The 22,196-nt window shown below is 36.3% G+C and overlaps 1 protein-coding gene across 1 annotated transcript; it reads right to left on the reverse strand.

The window, feature by feature from the left end:
* Positions 1–17,433: 17,433 nt before the first annotated feature.
* On the reverse strand, positions 17,434–18,828 carry LOC142180674 (uncharacterized). The gene is made up of 2 exons (XM_075252720.1): positions 18,519–18,828; positions 17,434–18,104 (listed from the first exon to the last, which is right to left on the reverse strand). Exons 1-2 carry the CDS (start codon positions 18,826–18,828, stop codon positions 17,434–17,436), a joined length of 981 nt encoding a protein of 326 aa, XP_075108821.1.
* Between the last annotated feature and the right edge of the window lie 3,368 nt (positions 18,829–22,196).

The following is a 22,196-nucleotide window of genomic DNA, read 5'->3' on the forward strand; positions in this document are numbered from 1 at the left end:
ACCAAACCGTCGTGATACAGAACACACACATCCATATAGGTCTACCAATGAACCACACATCAAGTCTAGTCACACACAACAGATAAATAATCCTCTGAAGGTTCACAACGACTGAATCATAGCACATACTACCCTCTGACCAACCTTAGCTATTTTCTCACAGTCCACAACTGCAATACCTATGGTGTATTATTAACTCAATCACATTTACCTCTTTCTGAAGTGCATACCGTTATCAAGACACACCATTTAGTAATATCATTTACCTAGTCATCTGAAACTACATGTGTTGTCTAAGAATTTATGACCTTCCTTTCAAAACTGAATTGCGACCTTATATATGCCAATCTCTTCCCTACACAACATACCACATATAATATGCCATCCTATGATAAATATGAGAACTTCAAAATCCCTTTCCGAGCCACAATCAACTATATCCTTAACTAGCCAAAAAATTTCCATTTGATCCCTTCTAGTTCACTATACATTCCATGCTCCTTATGCCAGCAGAAATTATACATCTCTATCGTGGTAGAAATTATTAAGAACTCTACAAATCCCTCTTTCCATAAAACCAAACCACCAATACTGACTTATTTTAACTCAACCAAGATACACAAGCCATCCAAAACCTAAGAGCATTGCCACGAAACACATATGGAAACTCATTACCTTGTAAACACCCAAAGAACTATTCATATCTTTACCATACCGATATGGCCTACTACCAAGCTATCCCATCTATCCGAGCTCCCTTCTGATTTACCTTCACTTGATACTCCTTCTCGCTATAACATCACATTTCCTCAACCCAAACTTACCACATGAGACCCAAGCATAATACCACACAGCCTAAGGCTCATCACCCGCTGAATACTCTTTTTAATGTTTCCCCAAAGCACCATATTCAAGATACCAACTCTGAAAGGACTTACTGCGAATCTGAAGCCATTACATTCACCTTCCCTATACTGATATATGGAATCCCATAATTAACATAGAAAATACCACAAGTCTTGCCATCTTCCACTTAAAAATTCAGTTTCTATCCATAAGTACAACTTGAAAGCCTCCAATTATTGCATGTAAAATTTTGAACACAATAGGACCATTCTCTAGAGGCATCCACTCTACTTAAACCAAAGTTAGATTGATTAAACGAACCGAACAACATGTGCTTCATTTACACTCCGACACTACAGAATGTGACCTCATTCCAATATAACCAAGCAACTTCCTGCCCTATGCACCGAGCATTCCTTACCAACCACAACTCAAGTCATTCCCCGATTCTCGTACACCCATAAAGCATAACATAGCCTTTATTGAAATTTCCTTTACTTAAGCCACAACTGATTTACAAATACGCCTCGAACTGGAACTATTAGAGTACATAACCGTGCAATCAACTATTCAATAGCGGATTCCCCCACTTGGCTCAAAGCCATAGCTCAAAACACGCACCATAACTCATAACGCATACACTTTATTGCTGTCATAGTACCATAGTGAGATTAAACTCAACCCTTCATACGCTCGTGGCACACAGACCATCTAGTACTTCATATCTTTTACAAATCTCGCATTTACTCTCGTAACAATTAAACCCACTCTCTTAAGAGACCCAAATTAAATTTGCACATATATTTCACTTGTAAATGGGATCTTCTAACAGACAACATAAATATCGCACAACTCCAGAACACTTCGCAGGAGATAACCCACCTGTTTTGCCTTAAACTAAAATTTATGTATACCTTCCACCATCATAACCATCACACACTCACTAAATCTTCCTGAGTCTAAACTCATACCGTAACATGAAATCTACTCCACTCCCAACTAGGAGACATGAAAAGATTTTTCACACGCCCATAACTCGGGCTATAACTCGAATCAAGACGGAAATCAAGCACCTAATAGTTCTTCTATCCTCCAGCAGACCTTTCTCATCACTGCAAAATCATACGAATACATCTCGCAGCACTAACATTCTTATTACATAGCCATCCAGCCGTCACTTCCACTAACAGGGAAAATACCGAACATATAAATTCAAAAGCACTTGCTCACACAAAGAGCATCTCGGTGCTCAAGCTATAGGCAAAAATCCGGCCTTAAGTCCTCCAGATTGGCCCAACATCAACTCACCGAGATCATATCTCACCCTTCGTTTAGGGAATCACAAGCCATTGATGCACATCTGATACTGAGCGCTCATGCGTGCATACGAACACGTGGAAGGAATTTCAAAAGTTACTTTCCAAGCTGAATCAAGGACGCACGATAAGAATTCAAGAGTGTGAAGTTTTTCCTAAAGGTTTTGCAGCCTCTCGAGGATAAATACAGACGTCTCTGTACCGATCCGCGAGACTCTACTAAACCTGCTCGTGACTCGTGAGACCTATGTAACCTAGGCTCTAATACCAACTTGTCATGACCCAATTCCCTAAATCCGATCGTGATGGCGCCTCTCGTGAAGACAAGGCCAGCCAGACCAAAACAGACCACCTCTTTTAAACAGTTAAATACCATAAGTAGTTCTAAAACATGATATAATAACCATAATTTGCGGAATTAATGATAACAACAGTAGAAACCATCCTGACACAACCCAAACCAGGGTGTCACAAGTCATGAGCAACTAAGAAATCCGGATACAAGTCTACTGAACACTAAATCCGATACAATAGTTCTAAAAATATGAAAATGATAAGATAAGGGAGGCAGGGGGCTGCGAACACCAACAGCTACCTCATAGTCTCCGAATCACTGCCTGGACTAGGAGAATCAGCACTCAGGAGTGGACTCTGCGATGCCTGAATCTGCACACATGGTGCAGGGAGTAATGTGAGTACTCCGACTCAGTGAGTAATAATTATAAATAATGGATGAAAGTATGAAAACATGTAAAGGCACAAAGCAATTCCATATCAAGCAGTAAAATCACTTAAAGCAGTAATCAGTGAAGAAATCAAATGATATCACTTTTTTTAAACAAGTAAAACAGGTAATTTTACAGGTAAATAACAAGTAGAAATCCGCCCCTCGGGCACAGTATCAATCGCTCAGAACAGTATCAGCCCCTCGGCTCACTCTCAGTATAGTATCAACCCCTCGGGCTCAGTATCAATCACTCAGAATAGTATTAGCCCTGCGGGCTCACTCTCAGATCATAATGGGTGTCCGCACTCACTGTGGGTGTGCAGACTTTGGAGGGCCCCCTTACGGCCCAAGCGCTATATCAAGCCACTTCGTGGCATCATCACTCGGCACTCAGCCTCACATCACTCGGCAGTCGGCCTCACATCACTCAAGCCACCTCGTGGCATATAAAGTATCTCAGGCCCTCGGCCTCATATCACTCAACATATCCTCACATATGGTCCTCGACCTCACTCAGTCCAAAAATCATCACAAGCCCCTTGGGCATTACTAAAACAGTAGTTCTCAGCCCAAAACATGATATAGAAATATCATTTAAGTTTCAAATCTGAGTAAAAGTGGCTGAGTTTGTAAAACAGTAGATATCAACAGGACTGAGTTCAAATAATAAGTCAAGCAGTGAGGGAAACAGTGATAAAAATCCTCGAATGGTTCAAATAGTTGGCACGAAGTGCAAATATAGCAATCAGCCCAAATCATGATGATAACAAATGAATTTCAGTCAAATACGCGGTAAAATCACCAATCAGGATGGACCAAGTCACAATTCCTAGTAGTAAAAGACCCCACGCTCATCATCCAGAGCGTATCTTGCCTCAATATAGCACTACGATGTGCAAACCGGGGTTTCAAACCCTCAGGACATTATTTACAACCATTACTCACCTCGAACCGGCTAATTCTCTAGCTCGCGATGCCTATTCTCCTCGAATTGGCCTCCACGCGCGTCGAATCTATCCAAAATCAGAACGAATACGTCACAATATGCCAAGGGAACAAAGCCCAAGCAAAAACATTCGAAAAATATCAAAAATTCCGAAATTAGCACAACTCGAGCCCCGGGACCACGTCTCGGAATCGGGTAAAATTTATATTTTCAGAATCCTCATACCCTCACGAGTCTAACCATACCAAAATTATCCAATTCCGATATCATTTGGTCCTTCAAATCATCATTTTATATTTTTGAAAGGTTTCACAATTTTCTATCCAAATTCCATCCCAAATCACGAATTAAATGATGAATTCAGTGATAGACTCATGTATTCTAGCCAAATCTGAGTTAAAATCACTTACCCCAATGAATTTCTTGAAAAACCTTCGAAAAATCGCCAAAATCTGAGGTCTTTAGGTCAAAATATCAAATAAAACCCAAAACCTCGTATTTATAGAGTACCCCTCAGATTTTAACCTCCGCGGGCCGCACAAAACCGACCGCGGTCCGCACAAAAACGACCGATGTCGCACAGCTTTCCTCTGCAGTGATAGGCTTTAGTATTTTGGCCATAACTTTTGTTACAGATGTCCACATTGCAATATCTTTATCTTTTTAGAAACTTGACACGAAGGGCTACAACTTTCGTTTTTGAATCATCTCAAAATCCCTTATAGATCAAAAGATATGAGCTTCCGAAGTTGGACCGACGACATGCGGGTCTTCATGACCTCGGACCGAGGAACATTTTCCGCGCCCAGCACCCCATCCATTTTCTAAGTTCAGAAATGTCCGGACTCGCTCAATACTCACCCGAAACACACCCGAGGCCTTCAAACCTCAACCCAAACATACCAACACCTCCCATAACATCATTAACACCTTGTCGAGCTTTCGAATCACTCAAAACAACATCAAAACACCAAATCAACTTCGGATTCAAGCTTAAGAACTTAGAAATTTCAAATTCCACAAACAACGCCGAAACCTATCAAATCAGGTCCGATTGACCCCAAATTTTGCACACAATTCATAAATGACATAATGGAGCTATTCCAACTTCTTGAGTTAGATTTTGATCTCGATATCAAAAAGTCAATCCCTCGGTCAAATTTCCAAACTTTGGCTTCTCATTTTCACCATTTCAAGCCTAATTAAACTACAAACTTCCAAAAAAAATTCGGGCACGATCCTAAATCCAAAATTACCATACGAAGCTAACCAAATCATAAAAATTTCGATCCGAGATCATATACAAACAAGTCAAATATTGGTCAAACCTTTCAAATTTTAAGCTTTCAATTGAGACTGTTCTTCCAAATTAAATTCTGATTAACCTAAAACCCAACACCAACGATTTACATAAGTCATAATACACCACACGGAGCAAGTCATGCCCGAGAACTGGTGAGCAAAGTGCAAATGCTCAAAATGACCGGTCGGGTCGTTACAATGTGCCTACCAGTAAACCTGGAAAGAAAGCTAAGGTAGCTCCTAGTTCAAAAACTCCTAAAAAGAAGAAAAATTCAAAAAAAAGCCCCTAGTGTTAAGACTCCTAAAAATGTTCGAAAATACTCATTGGTGAAGGTAAGAATTTAGTAATTTCTTCACTACTTATTTCGCCTATTTTAGTTGTTAAAAATCTACATAATCTATGTTTTTTTTGCTTTGTAGATTTTTGTAGAAATGTTGTATATAAATTGCAAATGTATCTATATTTTTAAGCACTGAAATTATGTGAGATTATTTGTCTTAATTTTGAAGATTAATTGTAGATTTGTTGATCTGTTTAACATTGTTGTTATATTGTATATTTTTGAAGTTATTTTGTAGAAAAATACAAATGTATCAGTGCTTTTTAATTACTGTATTAATGTAAGATTACATTTGTTGAATTTTGCAGAATGGACATTTTTTTGCATCCCATAATGTTGATTATGGGGTGCTTAGATTCCAGACATTATGTGACCCTGGCATTCCTAGCCAAATTAAAGCGCTTTTGTCTCTAAATGGTTTGAAGCTGTTCAAGAAGACATGCTTTGGTTATTTACTATCATTTTCCAATTCATGCGTACAAAATCAAGCTATTCATCTTCTTATGAAATATGAATTGAAATCACTCGTTGCTTCCTATTTTTTAGCCGAGTTAAAAGGTGAGAGGTTAAATTTTGATTGAGAGAGTTTGCAGTAATAACTGATCTTAGATGTCATACTGAGGTGACAGACTTTGGTTACACTCCTAGTTATGTCAGTAAGATAATGAGCAGTTACTTTACAAATAAAGGTAAAAGTTGAGACGACATACCTAAAACAAATAGTAACTAACAAAAGCTGGGTCAATGATGAGGATGCAGTAAAGTTATTTATTCTATATCTCATAGAATTCTTCATTTGTCCTTCAAAGAGATACCATATTGGGTTGATAGATCATTTTAGATTTTTATTTGGTGGAATCCGGTAAGTACGAGTCAGTTTCATGGGGTATTCACTCTTACAAACAGTTGATTGAATCAGTTAGGCACAGGCTAAATCCTTTCGTTCATTCTTATCTCATTCGAGGATTCCCCAGGATTTCCACTAGCCATGAAAGTATGGTTGTATGAGTGTTGCTCCTCCGTCAACATTGATATAGCTACAAAGATTTCTAATTCAATCCCTCGCATACTAAACTGGTCAGCTAATAAGGGTCAGATTTGGTTAGCTGCAATTGAAGACAAAATGATCAAGCCTGAATGGATGAAGGTAAATGGTATTTATTTATGATAATACAATTTATCTACAAAATATCTACAATTTGTATACATACTCTGCCTTAAACAAGCTAATTTACTTTTTTCACCATTCAGTTCACCAACATAAATGAATCACCTGAAGAGCTTTCAGTGATGTCTTTGCCTGAATAAAATTGAGTACACAATTGAAGAGGTTGAACATGTTTCTGAGAATCCAAATGTTGATTCTCCTCCATTGGAACCCAAAGAATCAATTGGAAAAGAGGAAAAGGAGACTATTCTTCGTAAAATAAAAAAGTTAAAAAGAGGTGTTGAGAAGGTAACATGTAGTCCTAAAAAGCATTGTGATTTATATATAATAGTGTATCTGTTTTTAATACATATTTCTGAAGTTAACTATGTATTTTTTTAATTATGTAGGTCGATGAAAAGCTTGAAGATTTTAGGAAAGATGTATTTGAAGAATTAGGTAGCCTTCGAGACCTAATAAAGGATTCAGTCAAGACTGTTTTGCAGGTGATAAACAATCCAAATGATCAAGTTGATGCAAAGGTAACATTTGAATCTTAATCATATTAACAAAACTATTTATGTCACCTCTAAATATATATCCTAACTAATATAAAACTTACAGTTTGCTGGGAGTTCAACAAAAAATACTGACCAACCAAAAGACAAGAACAATCAGCAATTTCAGTTCAATAGTGGTGAACCAGTGCAGGTCAGCCCTAGTAAAATAGGTATCTACAATATATCTCCAGTATATCTACAATTAGATACAAAATATCTACAAAATAACTATAAATTATCTACAACATAACTACAATTTGTCTACATTACATAGCTTATTTACACAGTTATACAAATTTATGTAGATATTATGACACACCTTCATATCTTCATAAATTGTCAAGCCAATACTATCCAGTATTATTTAACATTTTAAATGAAAAAAACAGAACATGTTGAAAGTGCACATGGTGAAGAAAATCACCCAGCACGTGTTGACTTATATACACATTTTGAAGGGGCTGTTGATGAAGAGAATGCAGGTATTAAATTGTTTTGAGAGATATTTTCTTTTTGTTTCAATATTTTTACCATTCCATTAAGTTATATATACATGGTGTTACAGAGAGGGAAGATATGCATGCACAATCTCCAATTCACGGAGTGACAGTAGCAGCTCAAATAGAATAGCAGAATCCGGAGATGACAATGTAGGTGAATAGGCAGAGTATGTGAATGTAGGTGATTCAGAAGAATTCGGAGGTGAGAAGGAGGTTACGCTTGATGATTTCAAGCTGCCTGATAACTTCTCCCAGTTGGTTAAGTTTGGCGAGCCTATACAAGATGAAACAACACTCGTGTATCAAGGTAAAACAAGGCAGCCGAGAAAGCATGACCGATCACCATTTCTCCCTTTATACAGTTCTGGTGGCAGCACCTCGGTTGGATCTCAAATATTTTACTTCAAGCACCCGTTTACTAGGGCTATTGGTCAAAATGTAGACCCTGAGTTGTTGGATCAATTCCACAAGTGGTTATACTACGATACCGACACAGGTCCAAAGAGGTTAGGTTGCACAATTTGACACTTTTATTCCAGTATTCAACTTTTACACATCCACTTCATTCAACAATTCTATTTTAATTTCTATTTGTTTATATAGGAGGAAGGCTCCGTATTCTATAAAGGACAACCAAATTAAGCCATGGTTGGATCTTGGAGTTGAAAAGGTTGATAAGAAGGAGTGGTTCTTTTCCCTGGCACACCCAAGACAAGTCCTTAATGACTCGCTAAGATTCAATGTATTTGATTGTAGATTTTATGTAGATAAATTGTAGATATTTTATATTCTGAATGAATAGATGCTTTGTATTCTGATTGTATATGAATTGTAGTTATTTGTAGTTTTTGGGTAGAATATTTTGAGATAACTTGTAGAATAAATGCAATCTGTTTTTGTTGCAGCACATTAATGTTATAATGTATTACTTGAGAAAAAGAGGCAAGTATGGCCCCTACAACAAGACCAGATTTACTACAACACATTGTATGTTCAAGACTAGGATTGACCAGATTTATGAAAAGTTCAAAAATTCTCCTCAAAAAAAGAAGTTTTCTGTTGTCAAACCCCAGGACGTTGTAACAGAATATATATTGGGGTATAGACTACTCGCAAATGTTGCATGGGATGAAGTTGATTATGTCACCATGGCCGTCAACATTGTAGAAAAATTCCACTAGGTGTTGGTTGTTTTTGACATTGCAGAAAGGTGTTATTATGCATATGATTCCATGGTATCTTCACACAATCACCCTATTGTTGAATCTTGTGTCAACAAGTTTCTATTATTATTCCTTTGTATTTGTCATGCACCGAATTTTATGGGAAACGTAAAGACATCAACTTCAAGAATACAAAAGCATACATTGAGAAACCTGTTACCGACCCTCTTAACATTCAGTGGATCATCAGAGAGATACCACAACAAAAAGAAAGATCACTATAACAAAAATCTTCTTTCTTTTTATACATTTAACCCTTTTTTCTGAAGGTTTGGTAAATATTGACTTTTTTTATCTTTTGCAGCGATTGTGGTGTATTTGTTGCTGCCTTTGCAGAGTATGTTAGTATTGGAGAATTATCAATTCCGCTAGAAGACCTTTCTGATATTGACCAACACCGTAGACGCTATGGAGCGCTACTTTGGGAATATGCTAGAAAGGGAGCTTGGGGCAATTAGTGATAGTGGGGTGACAGGAAAATTGGCAAGGAGGAAAGGTGCACCAGCTTTGAATGAGAAAACACGAGTCTAGAGGAAGAAGAAGTAGTTGTAATGTTTTGAATAGAACATGTAGCGCAATTGTGTAGTTGATGCTAGTTTATAGGAAAGACGGTAGACAAGTTTTTGAACAATTTATTATGTTTTAATTGTAGTAGACTTGTGCTACAATTATAGTAGCCTTTGTTTCTTTTTTCTTATCATATATTGTAGTTCAAATAGAAACATTCTGTTAGGTTTATATTCACTTGTTGAATCTTTACAGTACTTGATCTTCATTTTTTTTAGCTTTTAAATCTTTTCCAAGTGAAATTTTATACAGTTATTCTGATCTACATTATTTTCACCATAAAGCTTCTTTCTACCTGAACTTTAATCTATATATTATGTCAGCTACAGATATTGTAGTTTTTTTGTAGTTGTATTTGTAGATAATTTGTAGATTATTTAAACAGTGTGTTTTTTTCTTTTATATTCATTTATCGAATGTAAACAATACTTCATCTACAATATTTAAATTTGTTAACTACTTTCCTACAAATTTATAATGTATATACTCTGTAAATTCCAGATAATATATTTTTTTTGTAGTTTTATTGTAGATAAATTGCAAAAACACACTAACAACTATGTAAAGGATTCCATATATAGTAAAAAAATTCTAGATTATCTATATAGAAAATATTCATAAACAAATAAATCTATGAAAGTATTATTTCAATATAGAAAAATCCTAACTAACTACATTATGATCTTAAAAAACACCAACGAGTACACATCAAAATCTGTTATCCAGAACTAACCAACAAATTTTATGAAATATTCTGTTAACTACATAAAAAAAAAAATTGGTGCATTCTTGCAAGATCTTTTGTTATGCCCTTCTCCTCCGCAGTTGCCGCATAAAACCATGTACTTCTTTGAATTTATTTCATCATATGTTTTGTATCTTTATTTTTGAGGTCTTCCTGACTGCCTTTTCCCTCCTTTAGGTGGATTTACTACTTCTTCAGTTACATGTTGTGGCACATTCCATTTGCTTTCATCAGGCAACGGATTTACTGGTATTTCATAAGTACGCAAGAGGTTCGCCCTTGTGTAATAAGGAGAACAATATTCTTCAAAAGACTCATCCCTCTATCTTAAAGCAGCCAAAGCATGTGGACAAGGTAGTTAATCAAGCTGGAATTGCCCACAACTGTAACACTCCTCAAATTTATAAACGTTTCAAGATACGCTAATTATAAAACTAAATTATTATTATTACTATTATTTTTATCTTGCTTATAGTGAAATATATATATATATATATATATATATATATATATATATATATATATATATATATATATACACACTTAAATAATTGGATATACAATAAGGAAAATATTAATAATTTTAATATTATTAATTATCAAAAGCGGGTATCATTAATTACTAGTTAAGTCAAAAAAAAAGAAAAAAAAGGAAAAAAATAATAATAAAACAAAAGGCTTAAAACCTTGGAATGATAATGAGTGTACTTCTCATTCACAAAGGCAAGAAGCCTATTTCGAACAAGCAAAGCAAAAAAAGAGGTGCAGAACACAGAAACACAGACGCACGGGTAGGAACAGAGGCAGCCAGAAATTGCTCGAAAAATTCTAGGGTTCTCCATAACTCATTTTTTTTTCTCAGGTATATAAATTCTCTATTCTCAATTACTCTACAATAGTAATATGTAAGAATAGAATAGTTAGTTCCCTTCTTCCTCTATATCAATAATAAATTTCATATTTAGGTGTGAAACTTTAAAATTGATTAAAATGCACTGATTTTGTAGAATCGATTGTTTGACTGGTGTCAATTGGACTGGGGCCTACGTATTGGCTCGAGAAGTTTTGAGGTGAGTTGATATAACTCTTTACTAAAATGGTTTAACTCACAAAAACATACATACAAGGTGTTCGAAGAATTGCATAAAAGAGTTAATATATACTTAATTGGAGTAGTAAATACCTATTAGCTTAGAATTATTTTCTAGCTAAAGTTTAGATGCTTATTTTGATATATGTGCATAAATTTCAGATTGTTAAGTTATTCTTATATGCCATTTTCATGTTGAAAATTCATGAAGGACCAAGATTCTCTATAAATACTTTTGAATGTTTATTTTATTCTTATGTCATACCTTGCATTTAAGGATTCCAGAATAAGTATATATGAAAGATTTAGACTTTAAAAGTCACAAGAAGAAGTTTTAGAAAGAAAAGATTTTTGGGAGTATCCTCTATTTTGAGAAGGGGTCATCGTCCAGGCCGAGGGTCCTGACGAGGCGTTGACTTCCTAAAACTACTTGTGCCAAAGTAGGGAGCACACGAGTCGAGGGTCTCGTTGCTGAGAATTTACTTAGCCATGCTAAGGTATGATACATGAGCGCTGAGAACCATGAAGCGAGTGACACCTCGTGGATTGGGCATATTCGATCAAGATGGGATCGAACCCATGCCGATCACATGGTGACTGAAACAGAATTAAGTCAAGATAGTTGGAACTCCCAAAGTATAAAGTGAAGTTTTTTTTATAAGAAAGAAAAGGAAAAAAAATTCTTTTAGAATATTCATAAACTGCTATTATGCAATTATTTTAGAATTATTCTTATAAGCTTTATGTTTTACATGCATTTAGAATATTTGCTCGTAATGTATATGTTATTAAATTTTCGCCCCTGTTGTTGAGACTCACTGAGTACAATGGATGGTACTGACGTTCTCTTTTGGAAACTTACGTTGGTTTGCGGTACAACGTAGGAACTGGTTTCGTAGGCGAGCAGGCTACTGGTTAGGACTTCCTTCTCTTCCAGTGCTATTGGTGAGCTCCGCTTTTGTTCGTGGAGTATTCCTTAGAGTCATTTTTATTTAGTTATTTCTTTGTTACTTAGAGAACTGGCCAGAAAATCTCATGTCTTGAGCAGTGCGTCAGTTTATCAGTAGAGGCTTCATAGACATAGCCGTTGGGTTAAGATTCAGATGTTTTTGATAATAACTTAGCAGTATTTTATTAGTTACTATGAATAAAGTTTTGGAGTTGATTTATTTAAATGTTTAAATTAATCAAAAGTAGTTGGTTAGAGTATTGCCTTGATGCATATAAAGTTTGGAGTTATAATAGATTTGATAAGCAGAGATGGTTCGCTCGGTCATGTTTAGTGATCGAGTGCCGATCCCGGCTTGTTCAGGAAATGGGTCGTGATAAACTTGGTATCAGAGCCTCAGGTTTATGGAGTCCTAGGGGTCTATGAAGCCGTGTTAGTAGAGTTTTGTTTATGTGTATGAAGCGTGTCATACTTATAAACAGGAGGCTACAACCATTTAGGAAAAGTCTCTTCTTTTTTTTCATACTTCAGATCGTGCAGTACAGTCTACCTCTAAGAAATTATCTAATTTATTCGTTTCTCCAAAACTCGCAGAAATGGCTCATACTCGCAACTCTGACACCGACATTCAGGATGTTGCTCAAGAAATTATTGCTACTATTGTGGCTCAAGGTAGAACTAAGGAGGCTTCGACTCAGAAAAGGAGGGGAAATCTATAAAGGGAGTCCAAGTACCCTGGGTTGAATAAGAAGAAGGGGTGGATCATGATGATCCAGTACCTCAGGATCCAGTGCCGCCCCCAACAGCAGCTCCGGCTCAGGCAACTATATCTCCCAAGGTGGGTTAGATGTTTGATGTTGTCAACAGTGCTATAGAGATGTTTAAAGCCTTCATGGCTAACCAGAACGAGAGAAGAGATGAGATTCCACCTCAATCAAATAGACAGAACAATTCTGAGTCATCAAGAGTGAATGAATTTTTAAAGTTGAGTCCTCCAGTGTTCCATGGTTCTATAGTTGATGAAGATTCGATGTTGTGGGAGATGAAGATGATGGTCCGTCTACTTGGGAAGAATTTGAAGAGGCCTTCATGGCTAACTTTATCCTAGGGGAGGATAGGGAAGCTAAGGCAACAGAGTTCGAACAGCTCAAGCAAGGGAATAAAAGTGTGCAAGAGTACTACAAGGAATTCATAAGGCTAGCTAAGCATGCTCCTCACATGGTTAAGACAGAAAAAGCAAAGATTCGCAGGTTTGTTGGCGGTTTAGCTTACCACATTAAGGATATGACATCAGCTGCAGTAGTAGGGATAACAGCCTTCTCCTCTGTTGTGTGATTTTCCAAGCACTTAGAAAAAGACAGACAATAAAGGAGAGAAGAAAAAGAGCATAACAAGAAAGCCCGGATAGCGGGCAGGTTTAATGGCACATCCAGCGGAGGTGGAAGGGATTCCTCTAATAAGGAGTCATTAGCACCAGCTTAGTCTAGTCATCAGTCAGGTGGTGGGTCTTCCTTCAGACATACTCAGAGTTATGGAAATCAGTCTTGCCAGAATCAGAATTTTAGGACACCATCCTCACATAGCCAGAGTTATGCTGAGAAACATTCACACCAACAAGGTCTTTGTGGAACATGTAAGCGGCAACATTCAGGTCAGTGCAAGCTCGGGTTTCATGGTTGCTATCATTGTGGAGAATTTGTCATATAAAGGCCAACTGCCCAAAATTGCGACGTAATTTTAGTGGTGGATCAACTCGTCCTTCTAGTTCCACCTCAGGCTTGTGGTTCTCATAATCAGATCGGGCAAGGGGCAGGCAAAGGTGTAGATCGAGTTACTCAGGGAGGGGGACAACCCCATTTGTTTGCTACACTTGATCGTCAGAGTGTAGAGGCATCTGCAGAAGTTATTACAGGTATACTTTTAGTCTGCTCACATAATGCTTATGCCATAATGGATCCAGGATCAATGTTTTCATATGTGATTCCATACTTTGCAATTAACCTCGGACTAGAACCTGAACAACTTAGTGAGCTATTCCTAGTGTTTACTCCAGTTGGCAAGTCAATGAGAGTCACCAGAGTCTATAATGGTTGTATAATTTCAGTCCAAGGTCGCAACACCAAAACCGATATCATAGAGTTAGAAATGGTGAATTTTGATGTGATCATGGGTATGGATTAGTTGTCTTCCTGCTATGCCATGTTAGATTGTCATGCCAAGATAGTCAGGTTCCAATTTCCAAATGAAGAAGTCTTAGAGTGGAAGGGTAGTTCAGCATCGCTTGTAGGTAAGTTTATTTCTTACCTTAATGCACAACAAATGATCTGTAAGGGGTGTCTCGCCTATTTGGCTTATATCATTAATCCAGAATCAGAACCACCAGCTCTTCAGTCAGTGCCAGTTGTTAGAGAATTTCCAGTAGTTTTCCCAAATGACCTTCCCGGACTTTCTCCCGAAAGAATCATAGACTTCGGCATTGATCTCATGCCAGACACTCAGCCCATATCTATACCTCCTTATAGGATGGCTCCAGCAGAACTTAATGAGTTGAGAGAACAATTGAAAGACCTTCTTGACAAGGGCTTCATCAGACTGAGTGTTTCACCGTGGTGTGCCCCGGTCCTGTTTGTCAAGAAGAACGATGGGTCTCTCAGAATGTGTGTCGACTATCGGAAGTTGAATAAAGTTACCATTAAGAACAAGTACCCACTACCAAGAATCGATGATTTATTTGATTAACTTCAGAGTGTAAAGTACTTTTCAAAAATAGACTAAAGGTCGGGGTACCATCAGTTGAGAATCAGAAAAGAGGATATATCTAAAACAGCCTTTAGAACTCGCTACGGGCACTATGAATTTCTAGTGATGTCCTTCGGGTTGATAAATGCTCCAGCTGCATTCATAGACCTCATGAACAGAGTTTTCAAGCCATTCCTGAATACTTTTATTATTGTGTTTATAGACGATATTTTGGTGGTCTCTAAGAGCAAGGAAGATCATACAGAACACTTCAGAATAGCCTTGCAGACCTTGAAGGAGAATGAGTTTTATGCCAAGTTTTCAAAATGTGAGTTCTAGTTGTAGTTAGTGGAATTCTTAGGCCACGTGGTATCTAGTGAAGGAATAACAGTAGACCGTCAAAAGACGAAGCAGTCAAGAACTGGCCTAGGCCGACAACGCCAACCGAAATCAGGAGTTTCTTGGGTTAGCTGGATACTATAGAAGGTTTGTGGAGGGGTTTTCCTCACTTGCAGCTCCATTACCTAAGTTGACTCAGAAAGCAGTTAAGTTCCAATGGTCAGACGCTTGTGAGCAGAGTTTTCAAGAGTTAAATAAGAGGTTGGCCACTGCACCTGTGTTAACCTTGCTGACAGGTTCGGGTGGGTTCACAGTGTATTGTGATGCCTCCAGAGTGGGCCTTGGTTGTGTTCTTATGCAAAATGGAAAAGTTATTGCTTATGCTTCCAGGCAGTTAAAGAATCATGAAAAGAACTACTCCACACACGACTTGGAGCTTGCAGCACTGGTGTTTGCATTAAAAATATGGCGACACTACTTTTATGGCGAGCATTCTGAAGTGTTTACAAATCACAAAAGCCTCCAGTACATTTTCAAGTAAAAAGAACTAAATTTGAGACAGAGAAGGTGGCTCGAGCTGTTGAAAGATTATGACATCAATATCCTTTATCACCCGGGCAAAGCTAATATGGTAGCAGATGCACTTAGTAGGAAGTTAATGGGTATCTTGGCCCATCTTGCAGTACAAAGGCAATCTTTGGGTCGAGAAATTCAAAAACTAGCAAATGATGGAATTATATTGGATGGGACCGAAGAATGAGATATAACTACTTATGCCTTAGCACAATCCTCTCTTGTTGTGCATGTTAAGGCTAAGCAAGACGAAGATCTGTACTTAGTGAAATTAAAAGAAGGAGTCAGAAGAAAAGAAATCACTGCTTTCACTTTAGGAAGTGACGGAGTTTTGAAGTTGAATGATCGGTTATGTGTGCCTGATGTAGATGGTCTTAGGAAGGCCATAATGGAGGAAGCTCATAGTTCGAGATACTCTATTCACCCAGGTGCTACCAAAATGTATCTAGATTTGAAAGAGTTGTATTGGTGGAAAGGCATGAAGAAACAAGTAGCAGATCATGTGGCTAAATGTTTGAATTGCCAGCAAGTCAAAGCCGAGCATCAAAAGACTGGTGGCCTAGCTCAAGATATAGAGATACCACAGTGGAAGTGGGAGATGATTAATATGGATTTCGTAGTAGGTCTACCTCGCACATACCGTAAGCATGACTCAATTTGGGTTATTGTAGACCGATTGACAAAGTCCGCACATTTCCTACCAGTAAAGATGACAGATTCCGCAGAGCAATACACATAGTTGTACATCAAAGAAATAGTCTGATTGCATGGTACTCTAGTTTCAATCATATCTAACAGAGGCCCTCAGTTCACAGCGCATTTTTGGCGGGCATTTCAGAAAAGATTAGGTACCAAGGTCAATTTGAGCACCGCTTTCCATCCACAAACCGATGGCCATGCAGAAAGGACCATTCAGACACTCAAAGATATGTTGCGTGCATGTGTTATAGATTTTGGAGGTAATTGGGATGATCACTTGCCACTTATAGAATTTTCTTACAATAACATCTATCAGGCTACTTAGAGTCATCTTTATTTAGTTATTTCTTTGTTACTTAGAGAACTGGCCAGGAAATCTCATGTCCTGAGCAGTGCATCAGTTTATCAGTAGAGGCTTCATAGACATTGTCGTTGGGTTAAGATTCAGATTTTTTTATAATAACTTAGCAGTATTTCATTGGTTACTATGAATAAAGTTTTGGAGTTGATTTATTTAAATGTTTAAATTAATCAAAAGTAGTTGGTTAGAGTATTGTCTTGATGCATATAAAGTTTGGAGTTATAATAGATTTGATATGTAGAGATGGTTCGCTCGGTCATGTTTAGTGATCGAGTGCCAGTCCCGGCTTGTTCAGGAAATGGGTCGTGACAACAACTACATTTCTTGTTTTCAAGACACACAATACAGCGCCTCACACCATCTATTATTGTACGGATGTAGTCTGTTGAAGCCCTCACCTGCGAGTACATTACAAACAAAAAATAATTCATATACGGTTAAAATCAAGATATATACAAAATATCTACAAAAAATCTATATTGTGTTGTTTATGAATTTGATCCAATAAATAATCAGATCTTACTCTAAGCTTGTGCGGCAATGTTCTGTTGTCATCCAACTCTTTGTTGAATTTGTATCCAAGGTGTGTGAATATACCCTTTGCTTTCAATAACTTTTCTTTCGTCCTACGTTCAAGAAGGGTGCTCATATACTCTAATAGTTCTACTATCGGCAGCTCTCTTGCATATTTTGTTACAGCATTCAACGACTCTGCAATGTTTGATATCATAGTCCAAGTTCTGTTCACCGTAGCATGTACTCGAGACCATCTATGATAGCCAATATCGTATAAGTATGCTTTAACACGGGGGTCAATCTCCTCAATCTTTGACATCCTTTCATTAAATTCATCAAGTGTGTATGACCGCGCCGTGGCAAAGTATAATTCACTTAGCTTAAGATGCCCCTTCTTGAACTTTGCCCGTATATTTGTCCAAATATGCCACATGCAAGAATAATGTGGCATGCTGGGATAAACAATAGATGTTGCCTTCAAGATACTCTCATTCTGATCCGAAAGAACACACATATTTGGTCTTTCACCATACGTGAGCTTGAATTGCTCAAAAAACCACTTCCATAATGCTTCATTCTCTGAATCAACAACAGCATATGCCAATGGTAATATGGTATCTACATTATGTAGCAAGAAGTAATTAATTAGTTGTAGTAAAAATGCAGAAGAAGACATATATATACAAACTACAATTATTCTACAATATATCTATAATTAATCTGCAAGTACTACAAAAACATACAAGCTAGAATATTTCTACAAACAAAACTTTAGTACCTTATGCATCCATTGTACTGGCTGTTAGCATTATTCCCATGTATGCTAACTTTAAAAAGGTCACATCAACTACTACAACTGGTCTACAATATTCCCAGCCACTGATTGACGTACAAATCGCAACAAATACATACAAGAAGCAGTCATCGTCTGTCTTCTTCAATTTTACTACAGACCCCAGATAAGTCTTCTCTAGAATATACAAATAACTAGGCAATTTGTTGTAGGAGTCAGCAGGATGACTTCTCAAAAACTGTAAGGCCTTTTCTTTACTCTCCAAGCTTTCATGTAGGTTAGATTCACGTCGTGTTCAGACATGTCAAATTGAATGTCTTTTGGGGTGTAAATTGTCTTAGGATCAGAATATTTTGGAATAACCATGCTACCAACTACCATGGCAGTAGGTTTGCATTGTGTGAACGTGTTGTCCATTAAAGAGCATGTGTGCTGGCTGTCGAAATTTCTGACCTTGAACATTGCAGAATCATTTATGCTAGTTGCCTTAATGTTCCATGTACAGTTTTCACCAACACATATCAGCCAGTAGCTACAAAATAAATACATTTTTAACAATGGGTTAAAATTTAGATTTAAAAAAATTGTTTTAGCTTAAACGATCACATTATATAATCTATATACAACATAACTACAATTCAACTATAATTCTTTTAAACATTATCACAAGGAAAATTGAAGAAGCAAAAAATTACAAATAAACTACAAAATTAAAAAAATAATAATCTTTGACTATTCACTAGATCTTTTAACCCTGAATTAGAACTTGTGCATGACAGAATAGTGTTTCATTGCAGTTGCAATTGTTTCCTTGTCTTGGTATACTTGTCCTACTTCAATAGAACTTGGTGTATTATCTGTTATTATTATACTTTCATATTCCTCTATAACGGGAGATGTTGGCATATCAAGTAACTATAGTATTCCAGATGAACCTGCATGAAAATAAATATAAATATTGTTATGACCAGTTTGTAGAAAATTTATAGATAATTTGTAGAAAGGTTGAAATTTAGTATTTCATATTAATTTTTCAAATTTTTTGTAGTTTTATTGTAGAATAAATGTAGAAATTTTATAGATATTACAGAAATCCATACTGATATGTATATGTAGTTTATTTGTAGATAAAATGTAGTTCATAGAAAAAAATGTAGTTACACACCTGCAGCTGTGTTCTCATTAGTGATACTCAATTCCATATTGAAATCGCGAAAAGTTATACATAGCGGATATGATCCTAAGTTTTTATTTTCTTTTTCGTCTCCATGTATACACGAACACCCATATCGTTCCTAACTTCCATTGGAGGACAATGCTCGTTGACAATGTATTTGATTTCTATAATTTTTTTTGATGTATCAATCATTAATTGTTGTGCTATTGTAGAAATCAATAGACTATAATTCACATCATCATCGACTACAATGCCATCGACCTCGAATTCTCTAAATCTCCCAAAGCTATCCCAATTCCCATTCAGTTGTAGCATAATTGGTATTTTCGCCATAATTGTTTTTGTTGCAGAAGAATTGTAGAAGATTTTGTCGATTTTGATTTGTGAAATCAAAGAAAATGTTGAAACAGAGTTTATCGCAAAAACGGAGTACGGAAATTTTGTAACAAAGTAGACGATAGTTATTACTGTGCGTGATTTGCGTTGTGGAAGATCTGAAAAATATTTGATTCCCCTTTTTAGCGCGCCTAAATAAGGGATCTTACAGCTACAATGATTCCTTATTTAATGCATTGTATATATTATGTAGAAATACTATTAACATGAAGGGTAATATGCAAACTGTGAACATATTTGGTAATATAGTTTCCTATATGGTATAGGAACGAAAATTTCCCTATTCTTTTTTAGAACAAACTAAAAAGTAAAAATAGCAAGGTATAGCCAGTTTTCGGACTGGTCATTCAAAAATAGCCAGCGTTTACTAAGTCAATGAAAAATAGCCACTATTTTGCTGCAACAGAGACTGGTCCAACATAATATACTGGAGTTCGGTGCACCTGTGTATGAACCCCAGCATATTATGCTGGACCGGTATACTTTGATGGCTCCAGTATAATATACTGGAGACTGGAGCATCGGTGCTCCAAACTCCAGTATATTATGCTGGACCGGTATACTTGTTGGAACTCCAGTATATTACGCTGGAGTTCTAGTGTACTTATGCTGGAACTCCATCATATTATGCTGGAGTTCCAGCATACTTATCCTGGAACTCTAGTATAATATGTTGGAGTTCAAGTATACTTATGTTAGAACTCCAGCATAATATACTGGCGTATTTTTCGGGTTTGAACAGTGTTTTCGCTCAGATTTATCTTTACATGAAAAGTGGCTAAATTTCGATTACTTTTGAAACTGGGCTATTTTTGAACGACCTGTTGTAAATCTGGCTATTTTTGAATATCTCCCACTAAAAATGCCAAATATATAGATAGGCCATTAAGGCACTTTTAACTCAGTCTTGTTCCATTTTGGCCCTCCAACCCCATTTCTTTTGTTCCACTTTAACACAAAAGCTGACTAGATTCCATGTGTGATTTGACTCACCCTTGTAGGCGCATGAGAGTCGTTTATTAAGCCAAATTTCATACTCCCAACGCAGAGGCGGATCCAGGATTTATATCCTATGGATTCAATTTAATGTTTTTAACATTGAACCCATTATATATTTAAAGTTATGGGTTCATATCTATTATTTTTGCAATTTTAATGAATTTTTACATACGAAATTTTACTCCGCGTCGAAAGTTATGGGTTCAGTTGAACCCATAGTTATTATTGAAAATATATAGTAGGCAGAAAAAATGAAAAAAATAATAATTTGAAATTAGAAAAAAAGTAAAAGAATTCCGGAGGGGGGGGGGCAGTGGGGTGGGGGTGGGGGTGGAGGTGGGGATAGCAGCTGGGTATTTGCACGCGTTGTATTTTTACCTGGGATAAAAGTTTTTGTGTTAAAGTGGAACAAAAAAAATAAGGTTTAAGGGCCAAAATGGAACAAGACTAAGTTAAAGTGCCAAAATGAAAAATTGGGCCAAATTTAATGATCTGTTTATGTATTTGGCCAACTAAAAAGATAGTAACATAAACTAGACATTAGTGGCGGAGCTAAGTGGTCGTTTGGACATAAGAATTGTAAACTTCCGGAAAAAGTTAAAGAAAAATCAAGTGAAAATGATATTTATGAATTAGAATTGTATTTGGACATGAATATAATTTAGTTTGTTTTTGAACTTTTGTGAGTGCTTTGAAATGAAAATTTTAAAAAATAATTTTCTGAAGCTTTTCAAATTTTCGAAAAATTCTAAAATTCATCAATTTCATAGCCTAACACTAATTTAGGAAAAAAGTGATTTTTTTTTTTTAAAAAAAGTGTTTTTTATGCACACGGCACCTAAGTGTGTGAAGGGGTCTTCAATTCAGTCTCAAAAATAAAATAAAATAATTCTATATATATGTTGAATTTCCTATATAGTTAGTACTTAGTTGTATTCAGTCACTATCTAAGTTTTTTTCTATTTTTTTTTTTGAATACCCTTATTATAGAATGCAAACCTTAACTTGTGTTCCATTACTTTTTTCCTACCTCATTTGATTGTAAAATAATTGTAAATATTGGTTTGGTTATCAATAGAACGGACTTTACTATTCGCAGTACTGGTAAAAAATTTAAAAAAAAAAAAAATTGAAAAGTATTTCAAGTGAACGATGGTCTTCAATCACAAATTTTCAACTTTTTTCTTCAACTATATTTCATGTTCAAACACAACTTCATCTTTTAAATATTCCTATTCACCTCAACTGCAAATATTACGAGTATTTTTTTTCAACTTCAACCAAATATATCCAAATGCTTAAATAGACGTTTGAATGAAGGGATGAAAACATACCGAATGCAACT

The sequence above is a fragment of the Nicotiana tabacum genome, chromosome 5 (assembly GCF_000715075.1).
Source record: "Nicotiana tabacum cultivar K326 chromosome 5, ASM71507v2, whole genome shotgun sequence".
Classification (NCBI taxonomy): domain Eukaryota; kingdom Viridiplantae; phylum Streptophyta; class Magnoliopsida; order Solanales; family Solanaceae; genus Nicotiana; species Nicotiana tabacum.

What these genes read in the sequence shown, in the direction of transcription:
- LOC142180674 (XM_075252720.1), bottom strand. Translation starts at nt 18,828, where the DNA reads ATGTATTTATTTTGTAGCTACTGGCTGATATGTGTTGGTGAAAACTGT. An exon ending in AGTAAAGAAAAGGCCTTACA is followed by an intron (nt 18,105 to 18,518) that starts GTTTTTGAGAAG and finishes TACATAATGTAG; the next exon opens with ATACCATATTACCATTGGCA.